Source organism: Pleurodeles waltl, chromosome 1_1 (assembly GCF_031143425.1).
Source record: "Pleurodeles waltl isolate 20211129_DDA chromosome 1_1, aPleWal1.hap1.20221129, whole genome shotgun sequence".
NCBI lineage: Eukaryota > Metazoa > Chordata > Amphibia > Caudata > Salamandridae > Pleurodeles > Pleurodeles waltl.
This window is the reverse complement of record NC_090436.1, coordinates 232,046,829-232,064,494: the sequence shown is the minus strand read 5'-3', so window position 1 is coordinate 232,064,494 and position 17,666 is coordinate 232,046,829. Positions and strand designations below refer to the sequence as shown.

The following is a 17,666-nucleotide window of genomic DNA, read 5'->3' as shown; positions in this document are numbered from 1 at the left end:
GCCCTTGGCTGAACGTCCTGACCTCCATATCCTCCTAAGTATAAGGTGAGACCAAGCTATGATAGCTAGGATAGCTCCTGGGCATTGTTTTGCTGATCAAAAGATTTCAGCCATCAAGTTCTCAAACAAGGCTCTTCTGCCCATTGCTGCCAAGTCATTGCCTCCTTTGTGAAAGAAGATGAGCGCTAGCGGCGATAGACGTCGCAAAACCCCCTTCACAAACTGACTAAAACCATCAAGGCACAGTCCACCTTTTCCAATCCAAAGAAATTGAAAACTAGCTTTGACCGCCCATCTGCATTACCAGTAGAAAAACTGGCATTGCCTGTTGCACAAAGGAATGACCAAGTACCCAAACACTGGCTGGAGTCTTGTGCTCTATGTAGAACAGAGAGGAAATAGAAAAAAGGTCCTGTTATTTTTATCATTACGTGAGTTCTCAAAACAATCTTATATCATATGAAGACACACATAGCGCTTACAGCAATCTGACTTCCACCTCCTGATCCCTCTGACCATCTCGGCACTGAGCCCTGCCCCCACTGTTAGCAACTGTCTGGAGCAGGAACATAGGAATGCACATGGAAGGTTGGTGGTGGTGACCTTGTCAAATCGAATTCAGGCCAGGGCCTCCCTCGCTTCTGCACTCTGGCGGATACTAAATTTATTTTCACAGGATGCTGTTACTAATGTAGGGCCAAGGTAAATGTTGGTTTGGCTGCAGGACAATGCCTCCCTATTTTATAACTGTTTTGCTGTATTCTGTGCCAGGCAATTTACATGACTCAAGATTTCATTTTAAGATATCCCTACGTTGACCTTACTCAGGATTATACAAGAGTGGTCTAACATTTCACAATAGGAAGACCACTGTGGGGAAACTAGTGCAAATGTAGGGCAGAGCTATTATGTACTTGTTTACTGTTGGTGTAATCGGAAGGAGAAACATTTTAACGTCAATGTTTCGAATCATGACAACATTTGTAAAAGTTTATTGGGGAAACCCATACAATGCAATTGTTGGTTAGAAATCATTCACGTTTTCCTACTTATTTAGCAGAAATGCAGCTCTCCTATGTTGTAGAAAGGGTTGTCCCTTAGTTCACGTTTAAAAATAACCTAAACGTTCAGAATTGTATTTTCCCCATTTCTCCTTTTGCAAGCTCACAAAAGAACTCGGTTTGCTCTATTGTTTGCACGGTACAAACATTTATTTTGAAGCCAATAACATTTGACTCATTCCTTCTGTTGCACTGAACTAAAATAGTGCAAAAATGAATTTGCCACTTTTTTGCAAATGTATACGATTTGTGCAGTGGATCACGTCTGCTCTGTGGATACCAGTATGCTGTTTTATACTGCAACAGACACGTTTATGGTTTAGTTCTCGTAGAAAGAGGTGTAGGAAGTACACACCAAGCTACATTTACAAGATCATTATAGTGGACCCAGAACGAAGACAACGAAGTAACATTCACATCCACAGATGGTCTGGGGAGCACATGGGAATTTACTGTCTGTTTGATTTTTCAAGTTTTGTTATTAAGTGTTTAGGTGGCATTGTAATGTTGCAGCTGCCTGGGATTAGAGTGCTTGACTAGGCTGCGGTTTATTTTTGTTCTGGCATAAACAATAATATTAAATAATGGATGGAGCAGCTGGAAGGCTTCTAATTTTAAAACATCACTTGTAAACCAGCCACAGTACTGAGTGTTTGTTAAATTTACATTTTTGTTACAAGCATATGGTGACCATGTTTAGGTGGCCGTATATTTTTTCTTTTTTGTAGTAACAAACTAAGAAAATAACCATCGCACCAGGCTTTCAAGGCTTTTGGCTTTGCCAATGCTTATTTTTGGTTTTATCTTTCAAAAGGAAAGTGGAGTTGAATACCTAAAGATAACTGTAGATGTCTATAAGTTTAGTGATTGCTCTGACACAACTAAGGCCTATTTCAAGTTCAACTAACCCACCAGGTCATGATTGCTTAGCTATGTTGGTAACTGAGTGATTATCAGGTGCCAAACACGTGCCAACATAATTTCACAGAACATATTTGAAATTTGTGATCCTAAAGATGCAACGTTTAGTTTTATAGTTATTGTTATTTACCACTTATTTGTTTTTTAGGCGTATACATTTTAAATTCAAAATTAAGCATTCTTGTATTTGGGATATAGAAAAGCTTTGTAAAAATATATCTTATTAGGTTTTTAATATTGATTAGTAAAGCTAAAAATGACATGAAAATAAGCATTCATTTTACAGCCAAGCTTAATGATACCAGATCTTTACATAACGGTTGCTTGGCTCAGCATCGTGAGACATTGGCCTCACTGTAGCGAACACTGTTCGCAAACTAGGATATGCAAATTACATACCTGTTAACAAGGAGCAGGGATACAATCGGAGAGGTGACCCACGGAGCAACAGGTCGCATGTAAACTAGTGCATGCGCGTAGGGTCACAAAATGACCAGCCTAATGAATATTGCGAAGAATTGCATTCCTAAGTGGAATACATTTTTTAACAAGCCATTGTCTATTTGAAAAGAGTTGTTTTAAAAAACGCTTCTAATTTCGGAAGACATCATGTGAGGCATGTGTCTCTTTCCTAGGCCTCCTGACACAATTCCCAAAGGTAACGTTGTCACGCAGAGACAGCTCCCCCTTTGTCAGTCAGTTACTACCTGAGCTCGAGGCTCCATATCTGATCAATGATTTTGCAACTACGCGTTGCCAGCCATTGATACGTCATTGTGAATCACAGTGATGGAGGGGGCGCCCACTTTCATGCTCTCTCTCTTATTTTCCATTACGAGAGAGTTGCAGACCCCTTTCGTGAGTCAGAAAAGGTTTTCTCGACCATAAACATTCTTTCCGTCACAAAACCTGTGACTTCGCGAATCACAGGGCTTCTAACAACGGCAGCTTTTTTTAAAATATTTTTTTGTGTATTTCAGTGCTTGCATCTCTTGAAAACAAGTAAATCTTTGCTCGCAGACGTTTCCAGATTTTACACTGTGATCATGGACTTTTAGATAAAACGAACCTTTCCACTCTCCCAACCACATCCTTTGTGGTTGCACACCTTTTTTTGCTCCCATATATTTTGTGTGAAATTTGCTGATTGTTAACCATGAAACTAAGACTGTTGTTTGAATGTGCCTTTTCGCGTTTTTATTTAACTAAAGAACCAGGCAGAGCTTATGAATTCGGCTGCCAGGATATAAATGTATGTGGTTTAGCGAGCTGCTTTAAGAAGACTTTGTACTGAAAGCTGAATGCTTCTTTGTATAAAGAAGTGTTGCTTTGACCAGGTCAAACTTTTTTCAAGCCAACGTCTGATAGAAATTCTACGAAACTGAAATATTAACTTTATAAACCTAGCCTTTAACCATTCCCTGAACTTTGTTCAGTGGTTTTCACGGTTTTGCTGACTGAATGCGAGCAGGTGCACTGGAAGAGTTTTTAAAGTAATCGTGAGGTACAATTTGCATACTTATGCTTCCTAGCATTAGACGTGGTTTTATTATAGTGCAAGAAAAGTAGCTTGTACATAGCGGTGTACTTTTGGAGTTTACTTGTGGGGCCATCGTTGTTGGGGAAAAAAGCAAAAAATGATGGCTGAGGTATCACTGCTTTAATTTGCTTTTGATACGTGAATGTAGCATTCTTTTGGTGTATTATGGATTACCAACACCGCTGTTGTTCATTATTTACAGCAAACCATTGCATTTATTTCCAAAGTTCCATTTACATCTAACTCTCTTTTACGGTATCAACTTTTTTAAATATTGAATCAAAGACTCATTTAAATGCGCTACAAATATTGGGTGGTTGGTTTAACGTTAATATGTGTTTTGTTCTATAATCTGTTCGCAGGTAATGTTTTAGCAGCAGAGCGTTTCGTCGATGTTTTTTTTTTTAATGTTTGATTTTTACTTTCTTTGTATTTTTGGGTTGCATTACGAGGCCCTAGTGGGTACCGGTAATTCCATGGGGTAGAGTTAACGTGGATCTTTGGTAGGTTCCCCTGAGACATAAGAATCTGATGGAGCTATCAGAAATTCTGGGTCCCATTTACCAAGTAAATTCTTGTTCTTCCTCGGAGTTTCTCCAGGAGATTTCGGCACCTTACTGGGTTCGCAGATTTAACATGGACCTTGTAATCCCAACCGGTGGTGTAGACCTACCCAAATTACCAAAATTACCCACCAGAGGCTTCAAATCCCACCTCCCTGTCCTGCTAGGTTATGATATTCCCTCCTGGGGGACAGAGATAAACTGATGACATTCCTGCGTTGGAGAATATCACAATTCTCAGACCGTATTTATTACAACTTCATAGACAGGACATTGAAAACATTACACAGTATTGCTGCATCCTATTTAAAATATGTACATCAAGACATTTTTGGCGGTAACTAATACATAGCATCTCCTAACAATACCTCTTAAAAGAGTCATGGTTGACCACCCACCCCTTGCACCCATGGCATCGACTATTCTGATTGACTCGGGGCCGTGTTCCCCCTAAAACAAGTTGCACATCACAAGGCAAACTCACCTGCCCCTTCAAAATAGATGGAACTTGGGCCAGCATGAAATATGGACCCCTAAAACACAACCATGTCAGAACAAACCCAAAGAAGGCATCACCCCATGGCACCAGATAGGAGATGGTCCTGGGCATTCGGGCCATACCTTGGTACCGTGGTGCAGTCATCATCCCCTGACTTCCCCAAGGCCATGTATTGGATTATCGTGGGAGCCTATGGACAATTGCTGTAGCTGGTGTCCCAAGCCCTTCTTTACACACCACATCACCCTCAGTCCTGGTTAGAGCCAAAGGCTTCCATTTCCATCTTGAATTCGCCTGCCCTTATATTCTTGATGCCAAGGTTGGCATGAATCCCTCCTTCCCACAGGCCTGGGTGGTTCCCCGACCGGCCAGTCCACCCCTCAAGACTTGCTACGCTTAGTGTTGAGAGAGACTCTGCATCGCAAATGCTACCAAATTCTCAACAAGCTGTCCATGGCCGCTGTCTGACAAGTGGATACCATCCTTAAAGAACATAACCTCCCCTTAGAGGCACCAATGAGGAATAGTTTTTAACAATGCTGTATTGAGTAGCTGCCTCATTTGGCCATTTAGGTGCCTGGCTGACTCATCAAGGCCCTGGGCTGTACGTCCTGACCTCCATATCAGCCTAGGTGTAATGTGGGACCAAGCTACGATAGCTCCTGGGCACAGTTTTGGTAACAACAAGATTTCAGCCATCAAGTTCTCAAACAAGGCTCTTCTGCCTATTGCTGCCAAGTCATTTCCTCCTATGTGAAGGAAGATGAGCGGCGGCGGCGGTAGACTTCACAAAACTCCCTTCACGAGCTGACGAAAACCATCAAGGCAGAGACCACCTTTTCCAATCCAAAGAAACTGCAGACTAGCTTTGACCACCTGTCTGCAGTACCTGTAGAAGAACGGTGTTGCCCATCACACAAAGGAATGACCAATGACCCAAACACTGGCTGGAGCCATGTGCTCTATGTAGAACTGAGAGGAAAAAGAAAAAAGGTTCCGTTATTTATATCATCACGTGAGTTCTCAAAACAATCGTATATCATTTGAAGACGCGCATACCGCTTATAGAAATCTGACTTTCACCTCCCGATCCCTTTGACCGTCTCAGCATTGAGCCGTGTCACCACTGCTGAGGTTGCTTTACTTATCCTGAAGGAGTGGGAACTAAACTGTCTGGAAATGCCAGCATCCAGCAAGGCTTTGCACAATACCCTGTAGAACTGATATCTTGTGAGGGGCACCCCTGATGCATGGGCCAATAGGGAGGTGGAGGCTACGGAAGGCCAAATCTGTAAGTACCTGCGTACCGCAGCCATTGGGCAGCCACAGAAGGCACCTGCCCTCCCCAAGCGTAACTGTTCCCCTATACCCGACTGGTCCACTTTTGAGCATGGTATGGTAATTATTAAGTCATCCCTGCTCCAGTACATATGATTGAGCAAAATCCCCCCCCATGGATGTCCTGCTTTGTTCTGGCCATTAGCTCGGAGACTCAAAATGCCCCCTAAAAGGTGAGTGTGGAGGCTGCTGAGAAGAGGGTCGCCTCATATTCAGAATCACATATCCTAAACAGTCAGCAGGATTTGTTCTAGCTTATCCACATCAATGAGGCACCTGTGATCTGGGAGTGATCCCTTCAGCCTTTCCCACCCCTTGAGCCTCTGCCTGAAAAGGAAGGATCAGGAATGATCTGTTCCACCCGCCACCCCAACTTTGTGAAAAAGACCATGGCTGAGATGTGACGCATGGCACTTGTGACTGATCTACCTTGCAAACACAAGTGATCCAGAAAACCCAACTAACTTTTCAAGGAAAAAGTTGAGCTCCAAGGTTCCACAGCTGTCCCCGAAAATATGTGGGTTCCAACTCTGCTCCTGAGTGGAAAGGCCAAAACTCCTGTAACTTGAAATGAGACAAGGCATCATCTGCGTTATTGAAAATACCTGGTACATTTTTTGCTTGAATAGAATGGTATTTTTCAAATAGATTAAGACCAGTTATTTTAACAAGTTAAGTACCTTTTTGCATTTGGCATGCTAAAAATTAACACATTCAACCACCGCCATGTTGTCAGACCAGAAAGTAATGGATTGATTGTGAAATAGGTCTACTCATATGTGAAATGCCACTACTATGGGAAGTAACTCCAAGAAGGGGATGTTCTTGATTAGCCCTGAAGACCGACAATGCGGAGGCTAGGCTTGTGCAGTCACCTGATGCCTAAAATGGCCCCAAAACCAATGCTGCCCACTGAGTCAGCAAACAAACCCCGTTCTTGATTTGACTGTAAAGGTGCCGGCCAACCCACTGCCCCATTGAAGTCCTTAAGAAATGCCAGTCAAATCCTTAAATCCTGTTTTACATCAGAGGACAGGGGTTTTCTATAGTGCTTTTCTTTTAAAGCAACCAAGGCTTGGGTTATGGAGCAGGAGAAAGGACGACCCATTGGGATTATCCGTAAGGCAAAATTTAGTTGCCCCACTAACACCTGTAATTGACTAATAGAGACTTTCTTGGCCCCTAGACATGCTTCCAGGGATGCCTGAAAAGCTTGGACCTTGTCAAGAGGTAGCCTTCACTCTTCTTTCACTGAATCAATTTCTATTCCCAGGAACTCCAAGGCATGAGGTAAGGGTATTCCAAATTCAGCCATTAGGGACGTGAATGTAGCCAAAGACCAAGCACATCTCTCAGAGCCACCTGGTCCGAGGAACAAGAAATCATTTAAGTAATGAATGACAGAAGTTGACCCAGATGTTCTTGTAAAAACCCTTTCCAAAAAAGTACTGAACCTCTCAAAATATGCACAAGAAACTGAACATCCCATGTGCATGCATCTGTCATAATAGAACTTCCCCTGGAACTGGAAACCCAACAAATGATAGTATTCGGGATGAACTGGTCAAAGCCAGAAGGCTGACTCTATATCTGCCTTTGCCATGAGGGTTCCTGGACCCAGCAGCCTCAATAATGGGTGCTCCTCCCTGTCTGCAGGTATGTCCCCAGGTACAATTGGGGTAGTATCATGGTGCTGGACACCCCCATTCTGTATCAGTGAGGCCAGAGCTGGTTGCAAAAGTGCCAGGACCCGATCCATAGCATCCAGACGCCCCATAACCACTTCCGTATCACATTTACGCCTTCCCTGTGTAGTGGGTATTTTGACCACCATTACCTTGCCCGCTGCTTTTAGTCCAAGTCAGTGTTAGGGCCTTAATTGCAAATGTCCTACTTATAAGACACCCCTTAATTCAATACTACACAGGATCTATACTTGGCAGTTAAATAGGAAGTGAAATAGCTGAGCCTGTAAAAAAGCAACCATCCGGCAAACCTAAATCCCCCGGTCACCTACTAACCAGCCACAGGCACATCACAGGTTAATACAACGTTAGAGGAGCACAAATAACCCCCTCTGGAAACTCACCCAGCACAAAATGGACTACTGATGCCAATAATCAAGCCAGCAGCTCCACCTACTGGAGAAATAAAATGCAGAAAATGCCCAAAGACAAAAATTGCACAAAGTACCAACTGAATGAATCAGCTAATGTTTTCCTGGCTGCCCCTGACAAATGTGCCGCCCCCCCACATCATCCTCCCCAGCACCAAGGGCATGTACGGCCCCCACCAAAATCCACCCTAGCCTTACCTTGTCTGGAGCAATTCCCGGTCCTGAACGACAGCAGTAAGCAGGGCTGGTGTGAGGTCAAACCTTCATCCCCAAGATTTCCTGAGGCTACTGCCAGCAACTGCCGCCCAAGGCCAGGGAGCAGTCAGTCCAACAGGCAAGTGCTGGTCATGCAGGGACCACAGCTGCGGCCGGAGCGATCTAAGAATCAGGGCAAAAACATGAGTAAAGAAAGATCCACAAGAGTCCTGTAGAAAGAAAGGTCTGGGATGCAGGCACATTGGAAGTCATCAGGGGCAGCCAGGTGAAAAACCAGGTAAGGTGAGTGGGGCTAAGATCCCCTTGTTAACTCACCTGGCCACCACTGCCAACTGCCCAAGTGCCACCATTACCCGTCTGCCAGCCAATCAGGAAGTTTACGAGATGCCCGCAAAAATTTGAAATGCGGCGTCCACAGTCGGCCGTCACCCGGACCAGTCCAATCCGTCCCGCACATGTCTTGAGGGCCCGCCATCAGTTGGAGTTGTCAATGGTCCATAAGACCTGCAACTGCAAACACCGACACCATTGGAAAACTATTTTCTGAATTTTCTAATCTTCTGAAATCGATGGCTGACACAGCTGTGAGTGCATCCATGTTTTATTGAAGTATGTGATGGCATCATTGCCTTTTACACCACTTTCTCCTACTGCAGTACTGAGTAGGCACAGTGGTACTTCAGGAGAAGTCATAATGGAGACAGTTTCAGAAATGTCCCCAGCTCAATTGCTGACCATGCACTTAAGTGCTAACATCAGAATGCCACCGGCATCATGCCCTCATGTCTTATGAGAGCCAGTGCATAATAGAGGTGAGAGCACACCAGAACATATGCTTCACTTGGAGCTCCAGGCCAAAAGTGAGAGTGCAGCATCTGTACTTTCTGTCCATCCGTACTCACTGCTCTGAGTCTGTACCTGTGGTTCATTGTTAGGTCCATTTATGGCATTGGAAAATGAAGTGTACAGAAGGAGTACAGAGCCCAAGCATATCGATTCAGCAGTGTGGTAGTGGAAATGATATCACACACTCTTTGACCTATAAAGCCTTGTCTGATTTGACCCATGGCCCTACACTTCATGGCTCCTAAGACAAGGCTTTTCAAAGGAAATGCCAGTGATACCAAAGGGCAAGCCAGAGATAGCTTGCCCTGGTTCCTGGTTATTATCTATCACAAGCCCCACTCTTTCACTGACATTAACAAGGTCTGAAACTGACTAAAGATCAGTTATTTTCATGGAAGAAGTGTGTTCAAATAAAGAAAACTTCGACTGGTCCTTTTGATTGGTCAAAAATACCAGATATTGCCAGGGAATCTCAAGGAAGAAAGCATCTTCAATTTGGCTATTTTAACTCAACACATTGCTGCTATGAAATAAAACAAAAAACTTTCTTAGGAAAAAAATGCCTTGAAAAAATTCACAGTTCTAGATATAAGTGAACTGTTGTGTTTTGATGGAATAAAAATGATGCAACTTCCTTGCCCTCTAGAGTGGGAGGCCAGGGACCACTTCTTTGCAGCTACCATAACGGGCCGTTTATGGGACAATATAACATGTTATGTTGAAGTCATCTTGGAAGTACAGTAAATTATATTCCAAAATGGCCCCCGCTATAATTGCACAGGCATTGGCAAAAGCTGTTAGGGTCAGTGGCGGCCAGTGGCACCCGTCAGCGTGGGTATTAAGGAAGGTGTAGGTAGAGGGAGACAAGGATGAGAAAGATATAGAGAGGCACTGAACATCAGCTGTGATTGGTGTCAACTGAGCTGGGGTAAGGGGTGGAGAAAACAGAACGATAAGTAGGCAATAGGGGGGGAGACAACAAGAATAACTCAGGAGATGAGGAGAGGGGGGCATGATCTCCCATGGAGTGTTAATGTTGAAATTCCTGAACAAAAAATGCACAACCAGAAAATAGTTCCTTTTCATCAGCAGTGGATGGATTCACAAATTTAAGTTTGACCCTGCAAAAAGCAAGTTTGCATCTAAATACTAAAGTGGCATGACTAACACAAGAAGGGAGAGAACTCAGGAACAGGGAATCAAAATAGACAAGAGAGCCATCCAGTCATGAGCAAGGAGCAGATCCAAAGTATTGGTTCATTGATGTCTGTAGTTGAGACCACAAAAATGAGTGAACCCACGAAAACACAAACTTCCTTTCTATTGCTGATTTATTTAATTGCACTAATTTTAGAAAAATCATTACGATCATGCATCAATATTTCTAAAAAAAAAAAGTTGCAGTTCTACTTTAAAATAAACGTATGTTTTTAATCAAACAATGTAAGGTTACAGATAGATGTATGATGTTGGACTTCACAACACAGGCCTTTTATCCTACATCATCTGTTTTTTTTTTGCAGACAAGATTTATTTTATTATCTGAGAGCATATTAAATTTCCCAAGAAATGGGTGTAATCCGATAGGTGCTCAATCATTCTTCTTGGAGGTATCATACCTATCATAAAACACCATGGAATGGTTTTCACCAATCAATTTATTGTTTCACTGTGATGTACTGACCACTATGTTGAATGTTACTGTACTAACATTTTATCTCCTTTCCCATGAACTAAAAGTGTGCAATGCATGCTGACAATTGACATGCTTTTGATTTGTTGGAATGCAGTCAATGAGTGGGGGCCATGGTTACTAAGTACAATGTTCCTCTTCCCTTCAAACATTGGCAATAAATTTGCAGTAGAGTATCAAGATATTTTTGTGTTTTGGCAAAATGGGGTTATATTGCATTAGTCAACGGCAATTATTCATAGAAGTGGCACTAAGTCCTTTTATAGGTTGGGAATTATTAGATGCACACTTTCTTGTATTTGGAGAGTCTTGTTTGAATGAGAGTACTGATTTGATTACATTGTGATACGACTTTATTGGATGATTGATAAATCCACACTTAAAGAACTAGACATGAAGAAAGTTCTGTTTATATATAAAAGAGGAGATAAAAAGGCACATGACCAATTCTATATGCTTTAGGTTTAACAGACTAATGGTATCAACATAATTCTATTGGGTATTTAAAGTCCAATAAGATTTTGTCCAGGTTTCAGTTGAGGGGATTTCCAGTCCATTTTACTTCTTATAGTCAAGTATCCACCCCCTAGCCACCACACACACAAATACAACCTGTAATTCTCAGTTGGCCAAGTTAGATCAGGTGCATCTCTGTAGAGCCAATCCACTCCCTTCTTTATTCTTAGGAATGCATGTGGCACCTGGCTCTGTTTCCTGCACGTTGAAGGTGGTTGACTAAGTTGCATTGATGATCTTACAAGACTTACCTCTTCTCCACACTTATTTTACACACTGAATAATGGGTGTAAAACATCAGAAAATGATCGGTCAGAAACAGAACAGTCATGGCAATTATTTTTAAAACAATTTTTGTGAGCGTTATAAACGTCGTTTTTAATGGAAACAATCAATTGTGGTGGCAACATTTTTTTTTTTTGTTTGGTTAATTTTGAAATATAGTCTTAAAAATATGTGTCAACATTGCTGCCCAGTAAATATAAAGTTGTTGGAGGCTGCATTTCATTGTAAATATCATTGATCTTCTGGTCTACTATGTTAGGTATTTTACCGAGTACATTAGAGACCTGATATCCAGATGGAACACAAAAGTATCATTATATTGTGGTAGGTTTCTGATCAAATGAACCACTACACTCTCACTGCTGTCTGACGTATGTACCTATAGAAACCTCTGGAAATGACTAATGTACATCTGCACCTAGAGATATTTACTGATGAGTGACATATTTGTTATCTTGTTTTAAAATGAATGGTACTCTTGCTAAGAGAATAATTTATAGCTAAGATATCACACAGTTAGTTGATTATGATTTCTGATAATGCATTGGTTTGTGAGCATTCGTGTTTGACATAGTACACTCATGTTTCCCATATAAGAAGATCTGGGGCCATATGTACGAACACATTTTCCCATAGACACAGAATGGGTAAAACCCTTTGCTACATCTGGCCCCACATTCTTATTGTTGCAGATGTTCTTCAGTTTTTGTCACAGGATTTGTTCTCAAATAAAACTATTCTAGAAGGAAATGCTACAAAAATCAATCTTTAAGCTGTGTACCTTTTTTTATTAATCATGATTAATAAGAACATTTGCACAAAACATGTTTTATGTAACTAGAATACGTGGCATAAGGTCATTAATAGTCTGGATGGTTATAATGCTTTTCCTTAAACTAAGCGTGCAATAATTGGGCGACAATATAAAAATTAGACACATATTTAACATACACTCTCATTTAAAGCAGCAGTTTGGGGAAATGAAGAAATGAGAGAGGAGTGATTTAAGATTAGTTACCTCTTCTCTCGCTTGAGAAGGTAAGTTGTAAGGACAGTTTTTAAGTTAGGGAGCATAAATCAACTGGGAGATGAGTCTGGTAATATGGTCAAGCAGACTCAATAAACGAAACCATGAGGCTGTGCAGGAAAGTTTTTTGAGAAACCAGCAGGGTGGTCAGGGAAGTTTAGCTGTGTCAATCAAATATTACATGGGAGCACATATCTGGTGATTATTTGAGGCGGGTGGTTTAGGCCAATCTACATAGGACTTTAAAGCAAGGATATGTATTTTGTGTTCCTCGGTTTCAAGATAACAGCTAACGAATCTGGAAAGTTTGGTTATTTTAAGGACATTGTAGGAAGGTTTAGAATCTTACCTGATGGTATAAAGGAGTACTGGGTAAGACTACTAAAATATTGTTCCTGCATTCCATTTTGCTACGGACCAGTGCTCAGAGTAGTGTGGATGTATAGAAAGGAATATAATGAAGAATTTTGCCAGTGCTGACTACCTGATATTTGGCAGCAATGACAGAAATAGTTATAGAGGGTTCTATGCACACACGAGCATTGAAGTAGATGGTAAGGATTCTAATGATGTTGGGATCAGAATGTCAAGAAAAAAGAATAGGAGAAACTGTAGCAACAAAATAAGTGATTCTGGTTGTAGATGAGTTCAGTTTGATCAAATTAGTTGCTTTCTAATGATGAATATTTGTGTGGTAGTCAGGAGCCTTAGATTGAAGGTGAAGGGTGTATCGTAGAAAATAGAAGAAAATGTATGTATCTTCAGCATAGAGGCCATAAGAAAATACAATGAATGAATTATTCTTCCTGTGATATGGTAGAAAGGTTGAAAAGGGGCGTGGCAGCAGTAGTAGAAAAGTGATTATAAGATGTGAGTGCTGAGTTCATACACTTCAGTATGCCAATCAGCTCAGCTGGGAATGATGGTTTTAAGGTTATTAGGGCAATGGAAGCTATTGTTTAGATTCACCATTTATGTGCATTTTGTTTATTTTCTTGAAGGTCTGATTATGCCGGTTTGTTGAGGGTCATCATTTGGAAAGCTCTTGGAGATCAGTGAAAGTGTTTTGAATGTTTCTGGAGTTGTGAGGCTGGCTTCCCATCATGTCCGCAGAAGTAGAGACTAACATCAACACTCAACCTGATGTAGCAGCAACACCAACAACAGCTGCCAAGGCAACACTCAAGAGGGAGAAGAAGAAAGGTACGTTAACAATTTAGTGTATCTCTCAAGAAAGTTACTTTAAAACGCCTTTGATTGTTTCATTGCTAATTCCTAAAGCACAATTACACAGAAGACATCCACAGGACCCAGATAACTTAGTATCCGTTTCGACAAGAAGATTGGATGAGGTGCCACAAAGACAAAATTCAAACACTTTTTGTAAAAAATCTGATTTTTTGTGAGATTATATTACCTTCAAGAAAAAAGAGTCACCTCTGTGAGAAAACAAGACTCAATTAATGAGATAACATATAGGTGGTTACCTCTGATGTTCTCATACACTTATGTGTATTTAAATTTAATTGAAACCTCAAACCTACTGTATCATCACTGGGCATTTGAGTAAAACTGTTTGTATCTCTTTGGATACATATTGAATTGTCTTGGATAATTAGATGGATAAGGAATGCATACATTGAAAAAAAAGAGAGAAAATGTTTAATAAGTCCTCCAGGGCTGCTAGAATGAAAACAACTCATTTTGCAAGGTATCCTTTTAACTGCCCATTGCTTCAAGTAGAAAAAAGACATTAGGAAAAGGATAGTATGGATGTAATCTGGCTTGCTTCTTCTCTAAAACGTCCAGTGTTCTGGGAAAAACTGGTGCCTTAATTCATACTAGTAATTGAAGTTAAAATGTTTTGCTACTACTGTACTTCAGTCTTTTTTGTCCCCACTTAAGTCTGGGCTGTGTGAGTGTTTAGGTGTAAGATATGTGTAACTAAAGTACGGCAAGTCGTGAACAGGGAGTGAGTAATATTGTTGAATCGAAAGGCAGACCGAAGTGAATTTGATGTTTTGGGAGCAATAGGGATATATGAAATGTACGGTCCTCTTTTCTAGTTTCTCAGTAGCTCTGTATGTAATGTTGTGGCTGTATCTTTATGTTCACGCATCTCCATTATATCGTTTTATTGACTGAAATCTAATTTGACAACTCAAGGCACTGTGCAGATACCGATTATGGCAGTACAGATATTTCCATGGTCATCGTATGAGGTACAAGTATGTAACTAAGCAAATAAATCTTCCAATGGCTCTTTAAATCTTTAATTGATTTGGCCTCTATTCTACCACGGATTAAGGTTGTGCACCCAGCACGATGCCACATTGATAAAATTGACATTATATATACAGCTATCCAGGTGACAGACCTGGCCCGCTCTTTATGTCTGCAATTTGTTTGCAAAGTGACTAAGTGCTGTTCCAGGGAAATTACATCATTTGTTTAGAGAGTCCGCTTCAGGCTTGGGCTCTGACCTGCTCACACTCAGCGGTGCTACACCAATAAAAGGAACAAATTGACCTAATTTACAAGTAGAGAAACTGGCAGCTATGGATTATCTGTGGCACTGATGTCATTGGAAGCAAATTAAAAGTATCAAAAATCGATGCTGGGAGAGAACACCTTCGTCTGGGGAATTCAAAACGCCTCCATAAAAGATACTACTTGAATTAAAGGAATCTACCTTCAGAATATGTGTCACTTTCTCTAAATAGAGACGTTAAGAATACTAAATACAAACGAGCGATTATTTCAAATAGCCTATACTAAAACTGAATTTTATAAATTATCTATCTATCTATCTATCTATCTATCTATCTATCTATCTATCTATCTATCTATCTATCTATCTATCTATCTATCTATCTATCTATCTAATATAATATAATTAATAAAATAATAAATATATACAAGAGCTGGTTTGCTGCCACCACTTCAACCAGGAAGTGGTGGCAGCCATTTTAGGACTTGGGAATCTGGCCTGAGTCCTAAAAAAAAGTTTAAAAAGGGAACAGAGTAGGAATACCTTGACCCCCTAGGCCTGGTGTTGGGGTCACAGAGGGACCCCACCTGTGGTCAAAAATGTTTATTTTAATAAATGTTCCTGCAAACTTACGAAAGATCCGAAAATCCACAACAAAATAAAAAAAGAAAACAAGTGCAGTCTCCCATGCTTATTCGCAGCATTTAAAAAACAAAAAAACAAACGCAGTCTTGCATGCTTGTTTTTTTCATGTCCCCTAGGTGGGACAGGTCCTGATGTCAGGGAACCATATTTATAATTTGGGGGAGGGGCTGCACATGGTCCTCCTCCCCAGGGGGCCCACCTCCCAGGGCCTAGCTGCACAATAAAAGGGGAGAGGGGCATGTGGCCCCCCTCCCCAGGCTGATTTGGCCCTAGGGACCCCATCCCCTGGGGCCCAGCTGAAATTCAAAAAGGGAGAGGGGCCACATGCACCCCTGGGCTGGCTTCAGGCCTGGCAACTCCATGCCCATGGTCTGGCTGCATCTCCATAGGGGAGGAGGGTCCCTCACTGAGTCATTAATGGCGCTGGCGACCCCATGCACCAGGGCCGGCTCATGTGCTATGTCCCAGGGTGCCCAACCCTGGACATAGCTGTTTCCTTTTCCGCACTGGCGTGGGCAAGAAAACATGTGTTTGCTCTCACTTGGCGGGAGAAATTGAAATCTTCCGCTGATCAGGAGCAAACACGAAGTTGGCTGCCCGCAGTGATTCGGGCAGGGAAACAGATGTAAAGATTGCTCTCATCTGCCGGGAGCAGCATGTTTTAGCTGCTTACTGCTGGTGGGAGCAATGCCTGATCTGACTGGATGTGGTTACCCAGCTGGGGTCTCGGGGTCCTGTGACTCCGCCCATGGCCCCTCAATGATAGTGTTGTGGTTGCCTTGAGTGGGCACCAGAGCACCGACCCTTTGTTGGATGGGCCCGAGGGATGGGGTGTCAGGGGCCAAAATGGCCCAGGGAGGTGAACACCCTGCCCCCTTCTAGTTTTTGGGCAGGCCCCAGGGGATGGGGTCCCAGGGCCTAACTTGTCCTAGGGAGGAAGGCCACATGGCCCCTCCTCCAAAAATATAATGCTGGGCCTTCAGGATGGGGTCCCAGGGCCGAAAGTGTCCTGGGGAGGAAGGCCACATGGCCCCTCCTCCAAAAATATAGTGCTGGACCTTGGGGATGGGATCCCCGGGGCCGATCACAGCCCAGGGAGGAGGGCTGCGTGTCCCTTCCCCTTACTTTTAATTAGTTGCTCTGGGGGATGGGGAGGCTTGAACAGTAGGGACCTCCCCTTTATTTAAAAAAAACTGCAGTGGGGGATGGGGTCCCCAGGGCCTTCCAAGGGGCCATTCCCATTTGAATTTAATAGTGGTTCTGGGGATGGGGTCCCCAGGGCCTAAGGAGGTTTGTGGAAGGGGGCCACATGCCCCCCCAACATTTTAAAAATATAAAGGCTCCCCTCCTCTTTAAAAAAGGGCTCTGGGATCCCCAGGGCCACGCTTTGTGGCCAGTTCACGGCTACACAGAGTCGTGTGTGGTTGGCTGCCTTTGGGTGGGAGGGTTTGGCTGCAGGCCCCCGCCCTGAAGTAAACCCCCTGCCGTTCATGCCTAGAAGCCGTGCACGGCATCTGGTTGGATTAATTTATAGTAATTAAATATTACTTTATGTTAAAAAAAAAAAGGTTAAAGTAATGTTATAGTTAGGTGAAATGTTCAGTTTAAAACTTTAAAACCACAGAAATTCACCACAGTTATCTCAAGTAACTATAACATGTGCTCTTAATGTTTGTGTATTTTAAGTTGGGTTTGTATCAAAAGAATACATAAGGTATTTCTAATTATAAATTTTCCTAAAGCTTTGTTTTTTTTAATTGAATGTTAATGTTTTTTATTTTTTAATAAAAATGTGTTTCTCAGTATGGACTGTCACTGACTGGAGTGTCATAAAGTGGAGTGTAGTACAGTTCAGTGAAGGAGAGTGTCGTAGAGTCTAGTGTCATAGAGTGGAGCTTTTATAGAGTGG

General features: G+C 42.1%; 1 protein-coding gene across 4 annotated transcripts in view; it reads left to right on the top strand.

Moving 5' to 3' along the window:
* Nucleotides 1–17,666, top strand: part of DAB2 (DAB adaptor protein 2) — a 241,488-nt gene that overhangs the window by 54,099 nt on the left and 169,723 nt on the right. For all 4 annotated transcript variants that reach the window (XM_069221367.1, XM_069221377.1, XM_069221372.1 and 1 more), the window contains exon 2: nucleotides 13,623–13,824. In XM_069221367.1, coding sequence (XP_069077468.1) covers nucleotides 13,725–13,824 — 100 coding nt within the window. In that variant the 5' untranslated portion in view covers nucleotides 13,623–13,724. The remainder of the gene's footprint in view (nucleotides 1–13,622; nucleotides 13,825–17,666) is intronic.